General features: G+C 43.1%; 1 protein-coding gene across 1 annotated transcript in view; it reads left to right on the top strand.

The window, feature by feature from the left end:
• Positions 1-19,627, top strand: part of JPH1 (junctophilin 1) — a 122,532-nt gene extending 102,905 nt beyond the window's left edge. The window contains 1 exon segment of the mRNA XM_042973172.1: positions 19,527-19,627. Coding sequence (XP_042829106.1) covers positions 19,527-19,537 — 11 coding nt within the window. The 3' untranslated portion in view covers positions 19,538-19,627.
• The last annotated feature ends 4,511 nt before the right edge of the window (positions 19,628-24,138 follow it).

Genomic DNA, 24,138 nt, shown 5'->3' with positions numbered 1-24,138 from the left:
AGAACAATAAAGCTCTATCTTTTTGAAACCCCATATTTGGGGTTTCTACCACAAGCAGCAAAATCTTATCCTGATACAATTTTACCAACAGAGATGAATATTTTGTATATACAGGATGTTGTGACAAACTACAGACGGTGACTTGAAGGTCCGTGGTAGAAGGGAAACGTATTTATTGGATACTCTTTTGTACTGCTTGAATGTTTACTATGCCTATATCGACATATCTTAGGGGCTACCCCCAATTCTGTAGCTTCAGCTCTTTCTAGACCTGCTATTCCCCCTGCTCACCTGCTGCTGTGGTAACACACTGGTTTTACCAGGTGAGCTCAGGGCCAGTGTCTCTGGCTCCTCCCACCGCTTCAGAGGGAACACCACATGGTGGGGCCCAACCTCCACAGTTGCTAAGGGATCAGGTGAAACAACCTGAGGGGGCAGGGGCAATAACACCCCAGGGGTGAACTTCAGCTTATGGAAAGACAGGGGGTAGAAGAGAGGCAACAAATACATTTCTTCCTCATTCATCCCCAGTGGACTGCTCCAGTGTGTGGTGTTTCTGTGCATCTTGTCTGGAGCCACCTCACGGGACAGAGAAACTGCCTAGAGCCCTTTGTGAAACAGCGGCCACCTTCTCAGTGTATGCGAAGTAATATGCCACCTTACATTTGCTTCCCGTGCTTCCCTACCTCCACACCTCGTTTCTCACTCTGGCCAGTATGTCCTTGTCCCTCCCAATTAACCAATAGCACTTAAGCATTCCTTCAAGCTCTGTTTCCTGGGCTAAGGCAATGTGCGTATATTTCTTTTTCAACTAAAGAAGGAGAGAGAGAGAGAATGATTTAATTTTTTAGAAACCCAGCAAGCAAAACAAATGAGGGCACTGGACCCAAGCTAGTGGAGTTGGGGCTATTCTATTCCATAAACTCTTTTATTCCTGCCTTTCACCAAAAAATTAAACGTAAGTCCTTTTTTTTTTTTCTAACACAACCCAACATCCTTATTTTTCTTAGTGTATCTTATTAGGCCTTTTACACACTTTGGCAAGCAGTAAAAACAGAAAGTTTAAAACCACAACACATGAAAGGATCTGAACTTTTACTGAATGATTGAAACTCAAAGGGACAGTTCCCCAAACCAAGGACATATGAGAACACCTGCCTGTGCTGTCCTCATCTGACTTTGTCTGAAACTTAGAGACAGTCAAAATCCCATCATCCTGGAATCTGATATCACAGACTGCAGGATCAACGTGACAGACTCCAAGGCCATGCAGTGGTTTCTATGTTGATGCGGACTCTAAAATTCACTGGCAGCCAGTATTAAACCTGCAGGCCTGGGGAGCCACGTCTTTGGAGCTAGATGACCTAAGTGAGAATCCTTATGATTACATTTCTCAGAAGTTGGAGTAATGGCCACATTCCTCAGGCATTCTTCTTCTGTAACACAGCTTCAAAGTCATCAGCTTCTGTTTCTATAACAGGGAGCCAACCCTGAGACCACAGGATTATCAGCCAAACACATACAGCACTTACAGTACCGGGGTATGGAAGCCTGACCTCTAGCTCCAAGACGCCAGCCTCTGACTCTCTTCCGCAAATCGAGGCTCCCCTTCATGAAGCCGGCCAATGTCAGGTTGGACACGTTACATCCGGGAACAGACAGAGAGAAGCTCATTTGCACAAATGTAGGTTGTGCCCATACACGCCAATGTCACCCTCCCCATGTTCTCTCTGTCCCTCTGCGTCCTTCCGTGCAAAGCAAGGCGATGGCAACACAGTGCAAACATTCTCACGGCTGTGCCAGGGACCAGTTGTTGTGTCTAGGCACCAAAAAGGCATTTTCAATATTCCATGCACGCCTCCAGCAGAAACTCTGTCGGCAGGTCCCAGCACCGCACCGCCCCATGGAAACAGAGCTGTCCACTCCAGAGGAGAAGTCAAAATTGCTGCCTTAACAAGAAACCAACAACCTGTACGCTCACGTTTACAGAGGATTTATTCACAACAGCCAAAAGGTAGGAGGAACCCAGGTGTCCACCAACAGACGAATGGATACACAAAACGTGCTATATGCACACAACAGAATATTGTTCAGCTTTAGCAAGGAACAGAATTCTGACATGTGCTGCAACGTGGATGAACCTTGAAAACATGCCAAGTGAAACAAGCCAGACGCAAAAGGACAAATGTTATAGGATTCCACTTCTGTGAGGTACCCAGAAAAGGCAAAGTCATAGCGACAGAAAATAGAATGCAGTTTACCAGAGGCCGGAAGGGGAGGGGAAATGGGGAGTTATGTTCAATGGGCGTGAGATTTCTGTTTGGGATGATGAAAACTTTCTGGAAATGGATGGTGGTGATGGCCGCACAACATGAATGGACTTAATGCCACTGAATTGTACACTTAAAAATGGTTAAAACGGTAAGCTTTATGGTATATAATAACACAATTAAATTTTTTTAATTAAGACAAAAATATTCTGTGAATAGAAATATTAAAAATAAACTACGCCGGGGTGCCTGGGTGGCTTAGTCAGCCGAGTGTCTGACTTCAGCTCAGGTCCTGATCTCATGGTTTGTGAGTTCGAGCCCCGCATCAGGCTTCCTGCTGTCAGCACAGAGCCCACTTCAGATATTCTCTCTGTCTCCCTCTCTCTGCCTTTCCCCCATGTGCACTCTCTCTCTCTCTCTCTCTCTCTCTCTCTCTCTCCCTCCCTCAAAGATAAATAAGCATTGGGGCTCCTGGGTGGCTCAGTCTGTTAAGCATCCGACTTTAGCTCAGGCCATGATCTCACAGGTCCACGAGTTCGAGCCCTACATCAGGCTCTGTGCTGACAGCTCAGAGTCTGGAACCTACTTTGGATTCTGTGTCTCTGTCTCTCTCTGCCCTCCCCTGCTCTCTCTCTCTCTCTCTCTCAAAAATAAATGTTAAAATTTTTTTTAATAAATAAACATTAAAAAATAAGCTATGGCTTTAACAGACATTCATTAAGTATCTATAATATGCTCAATTTTAAATGAGGTCTTTTGGGGGATGGTAAGCCTCATAAAGTGGTCAATGCCTATTAGCTGTTAACAAGAAATCAGTATGGAAAAAAATAATATATGTACAATATGTATATATATGTATATGTACAACAAAGTTTAAAATAATTCACATTTATATTACGTTTCCTTAAGAATTTCTTACTTCACTTAATCCCAACTGGCGCCTGAACCAAGCTATGTGCTCAACAAAATGCTGGAAGCTGGTATTGTTAGGTCTCTTATTATTATAATTTACAAATGAGGAAGCTGAGACACAGAGGTTAATAAATTGCCCAACGATTATTATGTGGTAATGTCAAAACACTCTTGAAATATCTATGTCTGAATTTATTGCACGAAATTATAACCACCTCAACCAAATGGTTCCCACAGTGTATAGAAGTGTCCATCACCACCAGGGCACAAAAATACCCTTTCTTGGGGCGCCTGGGTGGCTCAGTCGGTTGGGCGGCTGACTACAGCTCAGGTCATGATCTCACGGTCTGTGAGTTCGAGCCCCGCGTCGGGATCTGGGCTGGCAGCTCGGAGCCTGGAGCCTGCTTCGGATTCCGGGTCTCCCTCTCTCTCTGCCCCTTCCCTGCTTGCTCTCTGTCTCTCACTCTCAAAAAATAAATAAATAAATAACCATTTAAAAAAGGATTTAAAAAAAAAATACCCTTTCTGGCTGGATTAGTTAGAATACAGCTGCTATAACAGATGCCAAAATAACAGAGGCCCAAGAAAAATAGGATAAGGGCACCTGGGTGGCTCAGTTGGTTAAGCGTCCGACTTCAGCTCAGGTCATGATCTTGCAGTTCAGGAGTTCGAGCCCTCCGTCAGGCTCTGTGCTGACACCTCAGACCCTGGAGCCCGTTTCAGATTCTGTGTCTCTCTCTCTCTCTCTGCCCCTCCTGCCTTCATGCTCTGTCTCTCCTCCTAAAGTAAATAAATATTAAAAAATTAAAAAAAAAAAGAAAGAAAAATAGGATATATTTCTTATATAGCAGGCAGTGTAGAAGTAGTCCATTACTAATGATGACATCCGTTGGGGCACCTGGCTGGCTCAGTCAGTAGAGCATGTGACTCTTGATCTTGGAGTTATTAGTTCAAGCCCACTGGGGGTAGAGATTACTTAAAAGTAAAATCTTTACGGGACACCTGGGTGGCTCAGTCAGTTAAGCCTCTGACTCTTGATTTCAGCTCAGGTCATGATCTTGTGGTTTCGCAATTTTGGGCCCTGCATCGGGTTCTGTGCTGGCAGCATGGGGCCTGAGGGGATTCTCTCTCTCTCTCTCTCTCTCTCTCTCTCTCTCTGCCCCTCCCTACTCATGTGGTTTCTGTTTCTCTAAATATAAATAAATAAACTTAAAAAGTTTTTCAAATAATAAAATAAAATCTTTATAAAAAAGACATAATGACATCCCTTTGGTGTTGGGAACACAGGCACTTTTGATCTTGTTCTGCCATTCTCAGTATGCATCTGACACTGTGTAGTCTAAGACGGCTGCCATAGCTCCAGCCATCATGTCAACATTCCAGCCTAGGGGAAGGTGAGAAGACTGTGTAAATACTTCAGCCCTTTAAGTCCACAACCCAGAAGTTGTACACGTCACTTCTGTGCACATCATAGAACTCAGTCGCATAAGCACACCCAGGTATAATGGAGCTTAGTGGTCATGTACTCAGCTCAAACTGAGGCTCTCTGGCTAACAGAAGAAGGGAGGTTGTTATGAATGGACAATGTGTGGTCTTGTTGCACTTACCCCTTACATCTGGATAAAGTCAATGTCCCTGGCTCCTAATCTCCGCTGTTCCAGGCCGCTCTGGGGGGCTTCTCCTCCCCACCAGCAATTCATGCTAGCAATCCACTCTTCATTCTGCTTCTGTACTGTGCCATCAGCCACTGACAAACAAATGCTGCTGTTAGGAAAATCTACACTGGGAGACTGGAGGTGTGCATGGGAGGCAAGGAGATATTCCTTCAAATCAACTCAATCTGCTTCATGCATAACATTCATTGTAGGAGATGAGAGAAATAGGAAACCATGTGACCTGCAGTGACTAGAACACTCAAGCCAAAGGTAGCCTGGCCACAAGGGCTTCAAGAAAGCAGCATTTCTTTTTCTAAGTTTACTATTTTTTTTTTTTTTTTGAGAGAGAGAAAGGGCACAAGCAGGGGAGGGCAGAGAGAAGGAGAGACTGAATCCAAAGCAGGCTCCATGCCACCAGCACAGAGTCTGATGTGGGGCTTGAACTCACAAACTGTGAGATCATGACCTGAGCAGAGATCGAGAGTCCAATGCCTAACCAGCTAAGCTACCCAGGCACCTCAAGAAAGCTGCAGTTTTAAGGCCAGGACCGTGCCCTCTTCATTTTCATATTCCCAGCAACTAGGATCACATAAAGCCTACCACAAAATAACTAACATTTGTTTGGCATGTTGCAGTTTACAAGTCTTTATCAAATTGTTACCTAAACCCCAAGAACTAGTTATAGTCATTGTGCCCATTTCATAGATCATGAAACCTCAGGTCAGGGAGCCAAATGAACCACTGTCCAAGAACACAAGATCAGGAAAGGTCAGAGCTGGGACTTGAATAGTTTCAGGGGAACATTGAATGTAAAGAATTTTCTACTGTAGCCAAGTCTTCTTTCCTTCTGAATCTATTAGTGCGTAGCATAACTTTTAAAATCTAATACTAAGCATACTTATGTAACTGTAGACTATTTATTCTTTAACACTAAGGAACACGATAACGAGCGTACCTGTCACTGGGTATACGTCAGATTCGCTAATATCATGAAATCTTGCTCCTGTGTGCTCAGTGTTCCTGTCGAGGGCTCTCCTTTTCCCCTGCATGCTGCTGACCCACCGGTACCAGCATGAAATAGGGTGTAGAGTCAGAGATCCTTAAACAGCATGGCAGTGGCCAATCCACATGGGACTTTCCCTCCACTCCTGTCTCCCCACCAAAGCCACCTTGCACTCCCCACTGATGGCAAGCACAAGAGTGAGGAGGGAAGCAGATGTAAGGATGGGGCAAGGACCGAAGAACAGTGTGGGTCAGCTCTGGTGACTGCAAAGGCACTGGACTTGGGGTCAGCTCAAACAGGTCTGACTCTGGCTCTGACACTAGCTTGCTAAATGGCCTTGGGCAAGTAACTCAGTGGCTCTGGCTTCAGTTTCTTCATCAAAGATAACACCAGTCCAACAGAGAATTCCATGAGGAAATGAAATCCACTGCGCTATCACAAAGGTGACCAACACATAGTAGGCCCACAGGAAATGTATCCCAAGAATTCTACAGCCGAAGACCGTTTGCACCAACACTTTTGTTTCATAAGTGAAGATGCTGAGACTCAGAGAGGTAAAATAGAGTTCCCAAGGTGACCCAGCAGGGCAGTACAGAGTCAGGAATGGATACCAGCTCTCTTAACTCCTGGGCTAGCACGCTGGGCCATATACCACCCTGCTCGGACTTGTGCTAGGAGAGTTGTGGAAATCCCAATGAGTATGCATGTTTCAGGAGCATATTTAGAGAGCTGCAGAACATAGAGCTGGATACATGCACAGGTGCACCCAGACACACACGCGTGTACATACACACACACGTGCACAAACAGAAACTCTCCTTAAGGCAGAGACTTTGTGTCTCATTCACTGCTGTATCCCCAGTTCCTAGAACACTGCTTGACACAGAGTAAATCCCAGGCAATATTTTTGGTTGACTGATGGAAACAACACACACACTTCTGCAAGACAGAGCATTCATGGAAACTCTACTGCTTCGTCCATACAGTCAGTCCTAGGATTTTAGCCAGACTAGTTGTGCCTGAGAAACTTCTATCATCTGCTAGAGTTTCTTCTGCCCAGTGCTCAGTACCTTCAACACTCTAAAGGCTTTTAAGCTCTAAACAGCTTCTCTACCATCAAAAATTAGCTTTTTCTCATCCCATTGCCTCTGGGGCCCTGATCTCCCCCAACAACAATCTATATGGCAACAGGTGGGATTTGACTAATTAAATGAACCAATGGACAGATTGGCAAGAATTAATAAAAATCCTCAACAATCTAAATAGTATAAGGCAGGGTAGTAAGAGATAGCAAAAGATCAATGGGAAGTTACCATAGGACTTTCCTAGAGAACAAAAATATCATTCACCACTCTTTCCCGTGATACCCAGAAAGGAACATTGAGGGAACATACCTTGATCTAAATTATATCTGCTGTTTTTCTCTTTCCTTGAGGTCTTTCCTTGAGGATCATTTGTTGATCCATGTTTTAATCAACTACTAATACGTACTAATACCTACTGAATACCAACTATCTACAAGCCCTATGCTCAGCACTATGGAAACTGTAAGAGCAAAAAAGATGGAGGTCCTGTCTACAAAGAGATTATGGCCCAAGGGAAGAGACACATTTCAATCAAATAATCACACATGTAAACACAGAAGTCTTTCTTGCACATGCTCTGTGTAAAGGAAGTTCTGATTGCAGCATCCCCTGTGGGTGCCCCACCCAGACCTCTGAGATATCTTTTACTTGTTTGGTAGGTGAGCTCACCCTCCAGCTGCTGTGGCTAGTTTTTACCTAAAGCCTCAACCTGCGCCCTTCTCTAGAGGATTGTCCATTGACATCTCCTATAGGAAGAGCTTGGAAATTAACCCACCCCAGCAGCCCATGGCCAATCACTGACTGAGGTGGGAATACAGATGCCTCCATGTTTGCCTCAAAGCAGGACAGACTTCAGTTCAGTTTACCCTACAGAGCTTCCTTCCAGATCAGGTTTAATCAAGATTTTGCCCAAAATCACATTCTTGTGCAACAAGAATCTTGCTTCCTTCTCTCCCTTCCAGTTTTCCTGAGGGCACTCCTTCAATAAATTATGAGCACACATATTCCCACCTCAGGCTCTGTTTTTAGAGAACTTAATCTAAGACTATGATATTCTGAAAGTATACAACTAGGAGATCTCACCAAGTCAGGGGAAATAGGGAAAGCTCTCCTGAAGAAATGATTGAATTGAGGTGAAAGGAAGAGTCAAAATTCACAAAATGGATTGGAAGAGAGAAGAGAGAGCCTTCCAGGCAAAGCAAACAGCATGAGCAAAGGTCCTGTGGCAGCAGAAAGCAAAGCTTTTTAGATTGCCTGCAAGGAGCCCTCAAAGTGGAAATGATGTGAAATGAGACAGATGGATGCAAAACATAAGGACCCAACTTGTCTAGTTCCAAGCAGGGAGTTGCAGGAAGGCAAACTTCAGATTAATAACTTAGCAGCAATAGAGAGCTCTCACAAAGCAATGGCTGTCTTGAGAAGCCATGAGTTCCTATGAATGAGAATGTACAAGTAGAGAGATAGTTGGTGTCTATCAGTGAACTTACATATGGCATTGGATAGGATGTTGGAAATGAAGATCCTTAACCTTTCAGATTTTAAAGTTCAATTATAGTATGTTTGGCCTCTTATGTAGGTCAAGTAGCTTTAGTAAATATAGCCCCCAAATTCTGAGCTGAACAAAGGGCAGAGTTAGCCCCAGGTTAGGGTGAAGAGTAAAAAAGTTTGTTTCCACCCTGCTCCACATCCGTTTCCCCCCAAGAGCACCACAGAGCCCTTGAACTGGCTTTCCCCACAGGAACCACCCTCTCCCTGAGAAAACTTTCTTTTTTTTTTTAATTTATTTATTTTTAACGTTTATTTATTTTTTTTGAGACAGAGAGAGACAGAGCATGAACAGCGGAGGAGCAGAGAGAGAGGGAGACACAGAATCCGAAACAGGCTCCAGGCTCTGAGCTGTCAGCACAGAGCCCGACGTGGGGCTCGAACTCATGGACCGTGAGATCATGACCTGAGCCGAAGTCAGACGCTTAACCAACCAAGCCACCCAGGCGCCCCATGAGAAAACTTTCTATAGGGCATTCCAGTTCACAGATGTCTGCTCTCACCCAATTATACTTCACAGTCTAATGCATTGTTGCACACGTGGATTTAGAAATTAAGCCACCTTGTTTCAAGTCCTGTCTCTGTATTTCCTGCTTTATGTGACTTCAACTTGTCTTTATTTTCTTCATCTGTAAAATGCTAATGCCAATGATACTACCCTATTGGGTTTTATTAATAATAAATGGGATAATAAGCAAAAATCACTTAGTGTGGTACCTGGAACATCACAAATATTAATTAAAGACTGGCTACCATAATTTAAATTAAGGAACTAATTGCTAATAAAGCTCAATGCTGCTCTTTCCAGAATAGAATAGTGATTAATAGTATGACTTTGGAGCCAGTCTGCCTGGATCCAAATCTTGTCTCTACCACTTTCTAGCTGTGTGACCTGATTTGGACAAGTTACTTAATTGATCATGTACAAAATGGGGATAATAAAAATACCTACTTCATCAGGTTGTGAAGAGAATTAAATGAGTTAATCGTTGTAAAGCCCTTAAACCAGAGTTTCACAGAGGAAATATCAGTAGATATTAGCTATTATTCATATTTGCATAATTATTCACGTTTCAAATGATCATTCATTGAGAGTCTGAAGGAATGGGTTTGTAATAGTGGAAGTTCAGATGGTACAAGTCTCTGGGGGAAGTTATGTCTTTTCTTTTAAGTTTATTTAGTTTGAGAGAGACAGAGACAGTGTGAGGAGAGGGGCAGAGAGAGACGGAGAATGAATCCCAAACAGAGTCTGATGCAGGGTTCAAACTCACAAATCATGAGATCATGACCTGAGCCAAAACCAAGAGTCAGATGTTTAACCAGCTGAACCACTCAGGTAGGTTCCACATTTCTTTCTTTCTTTTTTTCTTTTTTTTTTTTTTTTGTTTACTTATTTATTTGGTGGGTGGCAGACAGAGATGGAGAGAGAGAATCCTAAGCAAGCTCTGCACTGTCAGCGTGGACCTCAAAGCAGGGCTCTATCTCACCAACTGTGAGATCATGACCTGAGCCAAAATCAAGAGTCAGATGCTAACCTACTGAGCCACCCAAGCACCTCTGGGGAAGTTATCTCTAAGTGGGAGAGTCATTGGTGCCTATCAGATAGAACCATGACAAGAATTCTCTCAGGCTGTTCAAAGCTCAGACCATACCAGTGGTCTGGGAGGCAACCAGGCCACCATGGTGTAGAGACAGAAGAACAGATGTCCTGCCATGCACAGTTATTGGGAACGGGCTGCAGAGAGAGGGGCCCAGGCCAGGCTTCCTCACACATCCTATCCCAGAGCAGCCTTGGTCCCCTTTCTGCAGTGTTCAGTGGTGTTCAGCCTTTGAGGGAAGGACCCCCTCTCCTTGGGGAAATCATTTCCTATAGACCCTGGTGATGCCAAACTCCTCCTCCAACTTCTTCCACTACAAGCACAAGCTATTTGCTATTCATCTTTGTATTTCCAGAACTTGACAGTGGGCCTGACACATACAGTTACTTGGTAAGTCTTTCCAAACAGACTGGTCTGTCCATAGATGGCTCCATTCCTGCTCTGGCCTCCTGTCTCCCAATTCATTTCTGTAGCTGTTAAGTCAGACAACCTCCGGGAATTTCTGTTGGGAACATTCTTTAGGGGCTTCCTGGATTTCTAAATTGCAACAGCAACATCTTCATCAGTGATTGCCGATGGTCTCAGAAGAGGTCGTTGGCAGAATGTACCAGGACAACGCCCTGAACTCATCTAGCACAGAGCTCAGAGAGACCCAGCAAGCAGACACATCCCAGTTTTCACAGCCCCACCCCAGGAAATTCCATTTCAGCTTGTCCAGGTTTCAAGAAAAGAGCTTCTTAGACCACTTCTCTTAGAGTCTTCTGGTATGTTCTGAATGCTCCGAGTTATTTAAGGACTGCATTATTTCCCCACGACTTCACCCATGATTTTTGATTCGGTCTCTCCTCATTCAAAATAGCTAGACCAGGCAGCCATGTGACATGTGTCTCTCTTTATTTCAAGATGCTATAAAATGTAGAAACATGTGGTACAACACCCTAACAATATTGCCTTGCATTTGGTACTTTTGTGTACCTTCAGTTAATCCTCACAAATATCTAGAAGAATATTCTTCCAAGGGCACCTGGTAGCTCAGTTGGTTAAGCATCAGACTCTTCATTCTGGCTCAGGTCTGACCTTGGGGTCATGAGATCAAGCCCTGTGTCAGACTCCACGCTAAGCGTGAGGCCTGAATGGGATTCTCTCTCTCCCTCTCTCTCTCTCTCTCTCCCTCTCAAAATAAATAAATAAATTTTTAAAACTTATTTTCAAAAAAGAAGACTATTCTTCCATTTTACAGAAGAGGAAAGTGGAGCTCAGAGGCTAAGTGACTTGTGCAAACTGCATAGTGGCAGACGTGCAAAATGACTTTGGGCCCCCAAGTTTCTTTTTTTTTGAAATTTTTCTTTATTGTTTATTTATTTTTGACAGAGAGAGAGAGAGACAGAGCATGAGTGGGAGAGGGGCAGAGAGAGAGGGAGACACAGAATCTGAAGCAGGCTCCAGGCTCTGAGCTGTCAGCACAGAGCCCGACGCGGGGCTCGAGCCCACAGACTGCGAGATCATGACCTGAGCCAAAGTCGGATGCTCAGCCGACTGAGCCACCCAGGCGCCCCGAGGGCCCCCGAGTTTCTATTCCCACTAGAAGTAATTGTGACCTATCAGAGTCTGAGAGGAACTTGTGGATGAACCACTTCCACGTACTCCATCAAATTAGATTCACAAGAAAAAGTGAGCTAATTCTAAAAGACACAAACAACAATGGAAGCCTAAAGCAAGTCTAGAACCAGATCACACACGACATGTGATAGGGAAACACTGGTTCAAGACTAAGGCAAAGCTGCATTTATCAACAGGGTCAATGCTCTAAAGGATGAGCTAGGCCACTGCCGGTTTGCTCTACTAAAATAAGCACTAACCCCTCTCTTCACTGGCCCTCTCTTTACTGAGGGCCAGGCACTGTGCTAACTGTGAGGGCAACAGTGGTAAATGCCTCCAGTGACATTCCAGTCTGTAGGACCACACAAGAAATAGGGAAATCAATGGGTTACAGTGGAGTGCGGTAAGTCTTAAAATAAGAATGTGTGGGAGTGGAGGGACTCCACAGGCAGGTACTTTCTCCAGCTTGGCAAAGTCAATAAAGGTTTAAAGAGAAGGTGGTGTTTACACTGAGTACTGTGAGGCTAAGCAAAATTTGCCAACTGGACAGAAGGGAAGACGAGGGTGTTCCAGGTGAAAGGAATAACCTAAGGCAGAAGCAGGGGGGGCTTGTGATCCCCACATTTGGGGCCAATTCATGAAACTTTATCTGTCATGCTAAAGAGTTTGAACTTGGTCTTAAAGGTGACAGGTAATATTCAGTGATTTTGTTTTTAAAAAGAAGTGATGTATCACATTTCTATTTTAGGAAGTTTATAAAGAGGATTATCTAGAAAAGAGGGTATACTGAATGGGGAGACTAGTTAAAAACAATGGCAGTCAAGTAAGTGAGAGTTGCAATTAAGAGAGCAGGAAAGAGGGTAAACTGCTTGAAGGGTATTTAGAAACTAGAAATTATTTCCAGCAACTGGGAAGAAGTTGCCTCTCTCTGCAGTGGAGGAGCAGAGCCTAGAGGAGGAAGGGAGTTAACGAGTTGAGATTAAACATGTTGAGCTAGAGACAACAGTGGGACATCTGGTGCAGGGGTGACAGGAGGTGGGAGATAGGAGTTTGGAGCCCTATGGAGGCCTATGGATCTTGGAATCACTGATATACAGACGGTAGCTGGGGTCACAGGTGTGGACGAGATAACTCAGGGAGCACACAGCAGATGAGGAGGACAAGGCTAAGGACAGCCTTGGGGAACAATAGTTCCAGGGGTGGGAGAAGGATAAAGAAAAGTACAAGGGAAACAAAGAAGTAACCAGAGATGAAAAGAAGGAATAGAGAGGAGTACAGAAGCAGAAAAGGGAAGTAAGCAATGGAGTGAACCTTGATTGAGCTCTGATTCAGTACCCAACCCTGTACCAGGAGTTTTACATATGTTCTCTCACTTAATGCTCCTGGAAAAATCCCATGAGTGAGTATTAGTTTCCTAATTTAACTAAAATGGAAATTGTATCCCAGAGAGGAGAAATAACTTGCCCAGGATTACATAGCTACCAGTGGTGAAATGGGATTAAAGCCAAACCTATCTGGCTCCAAAGTTACTAATACTCTTTTCATAGCATAAATTGCTTCAGAAAGGTCAAGTCAAATAAGGCTGAAAATGGCTGGGTGAATGTAAGAAGTCATTGTTCAAGCAAGGAGAAAACTTCACTGCAGTGGGTTGGAGAGGGAACAGAGGTAAGCACACAGAGACAGTGAAGGTACAGTTGTGTTTCGGCGGGGGGGGGGGGGTTTCTTTGAGAAAACCACCCTTACCCACTCAACAAGCATCCCAAAGTATTTCTGACTGTTCCTATTATGCACTGCACACTGTTCTAGGCCCCAGGCATGCCAAGTAGCTGCTCTTGAAGAGCTTGCATTTCAGTGATGAGGCACTTGTCATATTATATCAAACACAACATATGTCAGATGGTAGGAAGTGCCAGGAAAAGAAATACATGCAGGTAGAGAGAGGTGATGTGGAGAGGAGAAAAGGTAGTACTTTAGCTAGGATGGTCTCCGATAAGACCCTTGAACAAACACTGGAACGAAGCCCTTAAGAGAGTGAGGCTTGCAAACAAACCCAGGCAGAAGGAACAGCGAGCACACATGCTCAGAGACAGGATAACACCAGTCACATTCCAGGTCAGCCAAGAAGCCAGCAAGGCTGATGTGAATTAAGGAATGAAGGGAGTGACAGCAAGGAGATCTGCAGGGGCTAGGGCACAGGAAGTCATGGCAAGAAATCTGGGTTTTAGAGTGAGATAAGAATCTTCTGGAGGCAAGAGGTGCTGTCCTTGATCATCCCTCCCAAAGGGAGAGGTTACTGAATGAGAGCTCCCTGGAAAATGGTGCTGCACGCTCACCTCCTTTCTGGCTGGAGCACCTGGAGGGGGCATGGAGTGGTAGCAGAGTACTGATGAGCAGAAAAGCTGGTAGACCAGGGTCAAGCCCAGAGCAGGACACTAAGTAGCCTTCCGCAGCCCCTCCTTCAGTCCTCGAGGCACCTGGGTAGGGCATTCATCAAAGCCACCATGTGTGGAGTAACCCTGGGGACCCTAAGTATTCCTACTGGAAGTCTCTATCTCAGCCCATCCCTGCCACCTGGAATCCCTCCCCAAACAGATGTACTAGACAAAAGGAACCAAAACAGGAGAGGAACTCTTAAATATCCAGCACCTTGTACAACCTCAGGAAGATGCTATGTCCCAATGTGGTTTCAGAGAATTAAAAGATGATCCTCTGATCAGAAACCAAGGCTCCCTGGGTATGTGAGTACCAGCTCTGCCCTGCCGGGTCAGCTCTTCATGCGGGGAGTTAATCAGAGCCGTGCAGAAGGCACGCACTCCCCAGCACAAGGATTGCCAAGGGTATCCTGCAGCGGCCCTCACTCAGCCTTCTTCACATCCCAGCAAGATTCCATGTAAGGGAATCCATCAACTGGGGGCACATCAGCCCTTGAAAGCCATGTGGAGCTAGTTTTCCAACAGAGGACATTTACTGTGACTTTATTGTCACTCCTTGTATTCTTTCTTCTAAGCCTATTGGTACTATGGGAGTATCAGTTGAGGTCATTAATATTGGGTGTAGCCTCCCTTCCATCTCTTTAGGGGTAACAGAAGCCAGATGGCAAAGAACATCCTTCACGCCAGGGGATTTCCATGGGCCGGCTCACAGGGAAGGGCTTTGGCACACCCTAAGGAATCACCAGGTATGAGGGGCAGTGAAGGCCCTGGTAACTGGTGACCCTCTGTCCTAGTCTGCTTGGGCTTCTCTAACAAAATGCCACACTGGGTAGCTTATACACACAGAAATTTATTTCTCATGATTCTGGAGGCTGGAAGTCCAACATCAAAGTGCCAGCCTGGTCACATTCTGGTGAGAACTTGTTCTCCTTGTTCATCTTTGGTGCCTTCCTGCTATGTCCCCACAAGGGAAAGGGCAAGGGATCATTTATAAGGGCACTATTTCCATTCATGAAGGCTCCATCCTCATGACTTATCCACCTCCCAAAGGCCCCACCTCATAAGGCCATCATCTTTAGGATTTGGATTTTCATATATGAACTTTGAGGGGACCTATTCAGACCACAGTACCCTGGTTATTTGCGTACATTGACATGCCCCCCTTTCCCTTCTTAATTATGTCTTGAACACCTGAATTTTTTTCACCCAAAGCCAAAAGCTTCACCCAAATCAGAGGGAACTATTGTAGAGACAATTATTTCTCCACTTAGCTTTCTACCACCTTAGGTACCACTTTTGCCTTTCTACATAGAAAAATGCAATTCTATAGAATGTCCCCAAAGCACAGGACCACGTAGGTGGGCATTATCTGTAGTACAGCTATTTAATAATTTAGGTAATCACCTAACTATCCTTTTCTATCAAAAAATATTAAAATGATTTTAGTTGGAAGTGGAAATCTAAAAATATAACAGCTATGGAGTACGTGGGTGGCTCAGTCAGTTAAGCATCCAACTTCAGCTCAGGCCATGATCTCCTAGCTCGTGAGTTCCAGCCCCACATGGGGCTCTGTGCTGATAGTTCAGACCCTGCTTCAGATTCTCTGTCTCCTCTCTCTCCCGGCCCCTCCCCCACTTGCTCTCTCTCTCTCTCAAGAGTAAATAAAACATTTTTTAAAATAAAAATATAACATTGTATATGATGAAAGTATCTTAAAATTCTGTTTTCTTCATTCTCTTATTCTTCATTCTCTTCATCTTGGCCAAATGGCTTCTATTTTTTTAATTTTTTTAAGTGTATTTATTTATTTTGAGAGGGGAGGTGCTGTGACGTGGGGGGGGGGCCGGAGGCAGAGAGAGAGAGAGAGAGAGAGAGAGAGAGAGAGAGAGAGAATCCCAAGCAGGCTCCCTGCTGTCAGCACAGACCCCAATATGGGGCTGAGTCTCACAAACCATGAGATCATGACCTGAGAGCCAAGATCAAGACTCGGACGTTTAACTAACTGAGCCACCCAGGTGCCCTCCAAATAGCTTTTATAGTATGTTCCTATAATATGATGTATTCCTCTAACAGCACTTACAACATTACATTGGCCTGTTTACTTGTTTCTCTTATTAAACTGTTCAGACGTAGGAAAGTATGTTTCCCATCTTAAGGAAGTTCATAGTCTAGTGAAGTAGGGAGAGAGAGGTAAGAAAACAAATGATGACTGTCTTAGTCAGTTTGGGCTGCCATATCAAAATACCATAGACTGGGTGGCTGATCAAGGTGCTGGCAGATTCTGTTCCTGGTGAGGCTTCTCTTCCTGCCCCTGTCTTCGTGTGGCAGAGAGAGAGAGAGAGAGAGAGAGAGAGAGAGAGAGAGAGAGAGAGAACACACTCTCTAGTGTCTCTTCTTCTTATAAGGATACTAATCCCATCATGAGGGTCTCACCTTCATGACCTTATCTGAACCTAATCATCTCCCACTAATGTCATTGTTGTCAATTGAAAGTTTGTGTCCCTCCCCCTAATTCACATGTTGAAGCCCTACCCCCCCCCCCAGTGTGATGGTGTTTGGAGGTGGGATTTTGGGGAGATGATTAGGTACAGATGAGGTCATGAGGGTGAGACCCTCAGGATGGGATTCGTGTCCTTATAGAAAGAGGAAGAGACACTAGAGTGCACGCACAATCTCTCTCTCTCTCTCTCTCTCTCTCTCTCTCTCTCTCTCTCCCGCATGAAGACACGACCAGGAAGAGAAGCCTTACCAGGAACAGAGTCTGCCAGCACCTTGATCTGGCTCCAGAACTTTGAGAAATAAATGTCTGTTGGTTCAGCCACCCAGTCTGTGGTATTTTGATATGGCAGTCCAAACTGACTAAGACAGTCACCATTTGTTTTCTTATCTATTTCACTAGACTGTGAACTTCTTCAAGACAGAAAACAACTTTTTTCTTTTTCTGACATCTTTACATTTCCAGAAAAATTCATGAGTCAGAAGAAATGTTGAATCAATGAGTTGAATGGATCAATATGTTGCCACACACAGGAATGTGACCATTCAACAGAGAAAGATTTTATTTGAACGTCTGGCTCTCATGGTAGGAATTTCAGGAATGGGGCAAGTGAGTGCTTTCTTATATTCTGGAAAGGCAGCTGCTTCTTTGGCTATGCCTGGGTGAGCCCTAAAAATACTGGTTCTCCTTTCTATTCCCCTCCTCGCTCCCTCTTAATTAGGCCTTCCTTAAATTGAGCACCTGCTTTATGCTTCACATAAATCTCTGGCCCTGAGAAGCTTTCTCTATGTAGAGATCCTGTTCCATCATCCACTTTTCTACTCTGGGCTTTATTCTTGCTATACCTGATGTGCAGCTTTGAAGAAAATCACTAAATGCACAGATCTTCGAGGCTAAGATAAAGTGTAATAAAATGATCTGGAGCATCATGATTTCCTTGCATAAACTTTTCAAATCATCTAAGCTGCAAGCAGAAACTCAAAATTGCCTTATGTAGGAAATGCTGTTTTCACCATTCACTTAAAGCTAGAGAGAATCGCCTTCCATAAGTCAGTCACAAATTTTGTTTTCTTTCCTCTTCTATGGTTTTTTTTTTTTCCCCAAGAGAAACATTCACTCTTTTTTAGCTACCTTGCAGAGCTGCGCTGGAAAGTGAGATGAATCGTCAAGTTTCCACAGCAGCTATAGGGAACCCGAGCTGGGCAATTGGACACTTGTGTATGGAGGACGTGTAACACCCATTTTACCCAGATGGAGCTCACTTATTTTCCGTAGCATTTTAAACCTGGGCCTGGGACCACAATTCATCCTATTTATAGTTTAACATGTAACATAATATTTACTCGAGGCTCCAATAGGAATGCTTCTTATAAATGTCAGTGGATTATTTACTATGGTAAACTAATTAGTTACATAAATGCTTCCCTTTTCAGGGTGGGTGAGGAGGAGACTGCTAATGCTTCTTGGATTAACCTAGTATTATTATCGTTTGAAGTTCTTTCACATTTAAGATAGTTATTACAAGACTACACAACTTTGCACACATAGAACATCTGTTGCTTACGTGACGTGAAGCGTTTTCATTTTAATTCACATGGTGAAACCAAACCACAGACTGCAAATGCCACACATCCTGAATTCAGAGAGAAATCGCTGCAATCTGAACATGGTGGGGGAAAGATCAACGTGCTATGCTAATGTTCTTGACTGGCACTTCAAATTCACCTTGCTTTCACGACAATTATATCAAATATGCCAAATGGTTATAAGCGTCAGAAGCACTGAAGGTCAATGATCCCTAAGGAACTATTACCGTGGTTGAAGGCAGTTTTGTTCTTGGACTTCTCAGGAATTCAGATCATTGGCGAGGAAAAATAGCAAATGAAATCTGTGTTTGAAGAATCATCATGTACAGGCATATTTCTCTTGGGTAGAAGGAGGACATGTTTTCCCCAGTCCTGATCACAAAGAGATTATCAATACAAAAAAAATGTTAATGGACCTTAAAATACAGTGAGGGAAAAAAAATCTTGTTCAGAAAAAGAAAACAGCAGTGTGTGAGTTTTTAATACTTTTGGCACCTGTGCCTAATTTTTCCATAACCAGAAGATTTTAAGCAGGGGATGAATTTCTGGCCAAGGAAGTAGCACAAAACGAAATACTGTCTGTGAAAAATATCACAGCTCAAAAAAAGTCATAATCAACTTCTGTATTTAAATATAATGCTGGGACGCCTGGATGGCTCAGTCGGTTGAGCATCCGACTTCAGCTTAGGTCACAATCTCACCGTTTATGGGTTCGAGTCCTGTGTAGAGTTTTGTGCTGACAGCTCAGAGCCTGGAGCCTGCTTCGGATTCTGTGTCTCCCTCTCTCTCTGCCTCTTCCCCGCTCATGCTCTCTCTGTCAACAATAAATATTTTTTTAAAAATTTAAATATAGTGCTAATGACTATTGAGTTTTATCTGTACCAGACACAGCTCTAAGTGAGTGTCATGTCAACTCCTCAAGGTAAGCAGTGTTATCCTCTCCCTTTTAATAAATGGTGGGGAGGGGGTGCCTGGGTGGCTCAGTTGGTTAAGCATCCAGCATTTGGTGTGGCATGGATCTCTGCCTCAGGCTCTGTGCTTAGGATTATCTCTCTCTCCTCTCCCTCTCTGCCCCTCTCCTGCTCGCTCACTCTCTCTCTCAAAATGAATTTAAAAATTTTTTTTAAATAAAAATAAAAATGAAGGAATTCGGGCACAGAAAATTTAATGGCTCACCCAAGGTGGAGTACTGAGGCTGGAATATGGTAAGTGAAAAGTTGTCAAACTATGCTTTCGGGACTCTTGGAGGTACCTAAGACGTTTTGAGGGGGGTCTGTGAGGTCAAAACTGTTTTGTAATAATGCTAACCTGTTATTTGTCCTTTTTACTCATATTCTTTCACAGGTATAAATTGAAGTTTTCCAGATGCTATGTGACCTGGGACGTTGCAACACTTTGGATGCAGAAGCAGACAGAGGAATTCAGCTGGTTTCCATTACCCCAGACATCCAAGAGATATGCAAAAATGCAACAATGCCATTCTTCTCATTAAATTCTGGTTTTGTTTTGAAAAACATATTTTCATAAAAAGCCTGTTGTTTACGTTAATATGTAATGGGTTATTTTTAAGCGAGTTAATAAATAAAATACTTCCTAGATTTAATGTTCAATGTAATAAATATCTATACATATAACCCATATAAGCAAAAAGGCACTCACAGGCACTGATGACAAAAGAGGCCGTGACTCCATAGTAGGATCTATATGTTGCCCAAAATCCGGATGGAAACAAATAAAACTCAGTCCAAGATCCAAAAGTTTTCAACACCTGAATATTTTGATACCGGACTTTGGAACTTAGATGGAAATTTTTAATATAAATGGTTTTTGGCTATTAAGAAGACCACTGCTAGTATTCCCTTTGCCTGAAATGTCCCCAAATAGCCACAGACCCTACTTGTTCACTTCGTGCAGATCTTTACTCAGATGACCTGGTCATCCTATTCAGTCAGCAATCTTCCCTCATTCCCTCCATTACTCTCTACCCCTTTGACTTGCCTTATTTTTCTTTACAACAGTTAACCACACCTAACACATACATTTTTTTTTTCCCAATGCCCTCCACCACATGAATTAAAGCTGTTTAAAGACAAGAATGTTTATCTCTTAACTGTGTAACCCCAGCACTCAGAACAGTGTCAGAAACATAGCAGATAGTTGATGAATAAGTATGTGATGAATAAGTATGTGATGAATAAGTATATATATACGTATATAAAACCCACATAAGCAAAAGTGCAACAATGCATATATATAATGGAAGAGCAAGAACAAAAATAAAACAGGTGTTGTAAGCATAAATTATCCGAACAAATCACCAATACTGAGCAAATACTTGAGTAAACAATTGCAGAGACAGCACAGTATGTTTACTACATTTTTTTCCCCTCTTCTGGGCACACAAGTCCAGCTTCCCTTGCAGTTGGGACTGTGAGGCTGAGTTTTGGCCAGTGCTTCTCAAACTTAAATACTCATATAAATCACCTGGCAATCTTGTTAAACTGTAGATATTAATTCAGTGGGTCTGGGGCCTATGACTATTTCTTTTTTTTTTTTTAATTTTTTTAATGTTTTATTTCTTTTTTAAGAGACAGAGAGAGACAGAGCATGAGTAGGAGAGGAACAGAGAGAAAGGGAGACACAGAATCCAAAGCAGGCTCCAGGCTCTGAGCTGTCAGCACAGAGCCCAACGAGGGGCTCAAACCCACTAACCACAAAATCATGACCTGAGCCGAAGTCAGACACTTAACTGAGCCACCCAGGCATCCCTATGACTATTTCTAACAAGTCCTCAAGTGACAATGATGCTTCTAGTCTGTAGCCCTTAAAAAATATGCCATCTTGGGGCACCTGGGTAGCTCAGTCGGTTAAGCATCCAACTTCAGCATAGGTCATGATCTTGCGGTTTGTGGGTTCGAGCCCCTTGTTGGGCTCTGTGCTGACAGCTCAGAGCCTGGAGACTGCTTCCCATTCTGTGTCTCCCTCTCTCTCTGCTCCTTCCCTGCTCATGCTCTGTCCCTCAAAAATAAACAAACATTAAAAAAAATTTTTTTTAACATGCCATGTAGAAGCAATAACACCCCAGCAGCACAAAGAACACCTAACCTCCAAATTGTGGTTTCTCCTGTAAAAGGAACTATGACTCCTTGGAGAAATGGCTGTTTCTAGGACTGAAAATAAGAGCTTGAGGATCTGGTTCTGCCACAGAGTAAGAAAGTGCTTACTTATGCCAAAGGGACACAGGAGCCAACTGAAACAGTCCCAGTGTCCAAAGCTGGAACAATTTGGGTCACAAAATTAAAAAAAAAAAAAGTATTGGATTACAATCCAAACTATAAAATAAATATACAAGAGTCTATATGTATAGAGGATAATAATATAATTAATTAATTAATTAATTAGAGAGAAGAGACCAGCGTCCTGTGCAGAAGAATTCCAAATAATTTGTATAGTCTGTCTTCAAGGGGGAGGAGCACAACTTCCCACTCCTTAGGGATAGGCTGTGCATAGGGACTTTTTCCAAAGACTATAGTATTGAAAGAGGGAAAAGAAACTAGCTTTATGGTGGAGACACATGGCAAACACTACCTCAGCTAAGTGATCAAGATAAACATCAACAGTGAAAAATCATGTTGATAAGTATATTGATATGATGTAATGACAATGGCCTCTTACCTCTGTGGTCTTTCTCCAAAACAAAAATACATAAGCCCAATCTAACCATAAGAAAAATTCCAACTGAGGGACGTTCTGTAAAATACCTGACCAATATTTCTCAAAACTATCAGGCAATCTAAAACAAGGAAAGTCTGAGAAATAGTTACAGCCAGAAGAAGCCTAAAGAGACATGACAACTAAATGTATTTTGGCACCCTAGATGGGATACAGCAGAGTGGCTACAAACCACAGAAATATATCCCACTAAACAAAATGAATCCCCAACTTAACTTCCCCTTACCCTGGTCCTAAAAATGCTCACAGCCCCTGCAGTCATAATGAATTGCAGTTAAAATATCTTTTGCAAATTTTACAAAAAACACATAAGCACATTCCTAGGGCCCTCCCAAAGCCTCAGAAAAAGCCCATGCAGAAGAGGGTCATGAAAGAGCCCATGCAGAAGCTTAATCTTGAATAGCTTCATGGCAAATCCACCTTTGGGCATAGGTTGCCTTTAAAGTCAAACATTTGGATACTATATAGTATGGACTGTGGAGTCAAGCAGCCCACAAATAGAATTCTAGCTCCATAATTTAGTAGCCACAAGATCTTGGGCAAGGTTCTTAACCTCTGTGGTTCATTTTGCTCCCCTGTAAAATGGAGATCATAGGAGTACCTACCTCATGGTGTTATGAGGATTCAGTGATTGGCACATTGTGTAAATATTCAATAAATATCGGCTGTTATCTTTCTTAATGGTAGGGGTGCAAGGGGCAACAACCGGTTTTTCCATTTTGAATGGAATATACTGCCATGACCCATCTGCTGTTTACTGTGGTAAATTCACAGTTTGCATTTGGATGGGGCCTCTTCAACTTCATCTTGCCACTGAAATCAAAGACCCATTTCAATGACATCTCTTCAAGCAATTCTGGCCTTCAGATAACAGTCACTAACAAGCTTTTCAATAACCCAGGACTCCCTTCAATAATGTATTTCTCAAGGAATTGCAAAGGGAGGGTCCTCTGTGTCTTCCTGAGGGGGCATAATTAGCTGGTGGTTGGAAGATTATACATGATAAAGTCACTCAAGGATCCCTAACTCTTTGAATTCCTTCCTGTACCTGCTTACAAAAGATTTTTAGTATCTCAGTTTCATTTGATGGGAGCTGCTGTTGAAGCCCCATTTTTGTTGGTCAACTAATCAAGCTAAAAATTGGAATGACTTTCAGCTGCTAAAACTAGTACACTGATCCCAGAATCGCTGGTAAGCCAAGTCTTTTCAACAAACTCATTCTGATTTAAAATTAGATTTCTTCCTCTTTGTTTGGGAAGCATCCCATCAAGAATTTATTTCCACATACATTCTCTAGTATTTTAGTGATGGAAATTAATAGTCCTATAATTCTTTGTTATGGAGGCCTCCCCTTCCCAACTTAACTGTTTTATCAGGCTCTTGGGGCATACTGAGGTCTGATACTAGTTACATGTTTAGAGTTAAGGACCTGTGGGGTTGAGGGGGGTAGATGGTGGTGAGTGGGTAAGGCCTGAGAAGAACTGGTTTCCCACTGGGAGGGAGTTGCAGCATCTTCAAGTGAGAGTACGTCCCCTCCCTTCACCACATGAGAAACTGAGGTGTTTTGACTGACAAGGAAGTCTCTCTGAAGTCTGGGAGTCCAGCTACCTCTCTGAGTCCTTCACATCCTCCCACACTTCCTCATTTTAATTCTTTCTGTAACACAATGTTTTTCCATTTTTTTGGTTATAAGCAGAATTTTTAAGATAGAATAAAAATAGAAGAATACTTTGCTTATAATAAAGGTAACTATTATTTCATGACATTTGTTTTTCAGTTGTCTTGAGAGGTGTGTGTGTGCATGTGTGTGTGCATGCTGGATCATGATGTAAGATATAGGTCTTGTAAGGGTTGTGGTCAAAAACATTTGAAAGCTACTTGCGTAAAAGTCTTGACAAAACTGTAGCTTTGACTAATGTAATTCAGCAACATAAATTTGATTTTGGTTTTGGGCTCCCTCAACCATGCAGCTTTAGGTGGTAAGAGATTTTTTGTTTTGTTTTGTTTTGTTTTTAAGTAGGGTCACAGAAAGTCAAGGAGTGAAATCTCTGCCTTCAGCTGAGGACTTGTGTATTTGGGTTTATCATTCTTCTTTCTTTAGGCTTTCTAGAAGAACCCATTCCAACCACTACTCTTGAGTTATCACACCTTCACATTCTGTGTCCTCAGTAATATGGTCCCCCAAATACTGTCTTCAATGAGTGCTTCAATGCAGGTAACAATG

Source organism: Panthera tigris, chromosome F2 (genome assembly GCF_018350195.1).
Source record: "Panthera tigris isolate Pti1 chromosome F2, P.tigris_Pti1_mat1.1, whole genome shotgun sequence".
NCBI lineage: Eukaryota > Metazoa > Chordata > Mammalia > Carnivora > Felidae > Panthera > Panthera tigris.
The sequence above is the reverse complement of the archived record's forward strand: the minus strand, read 5'-3'. Positions and strand labels throughout refer to the sequence as shown.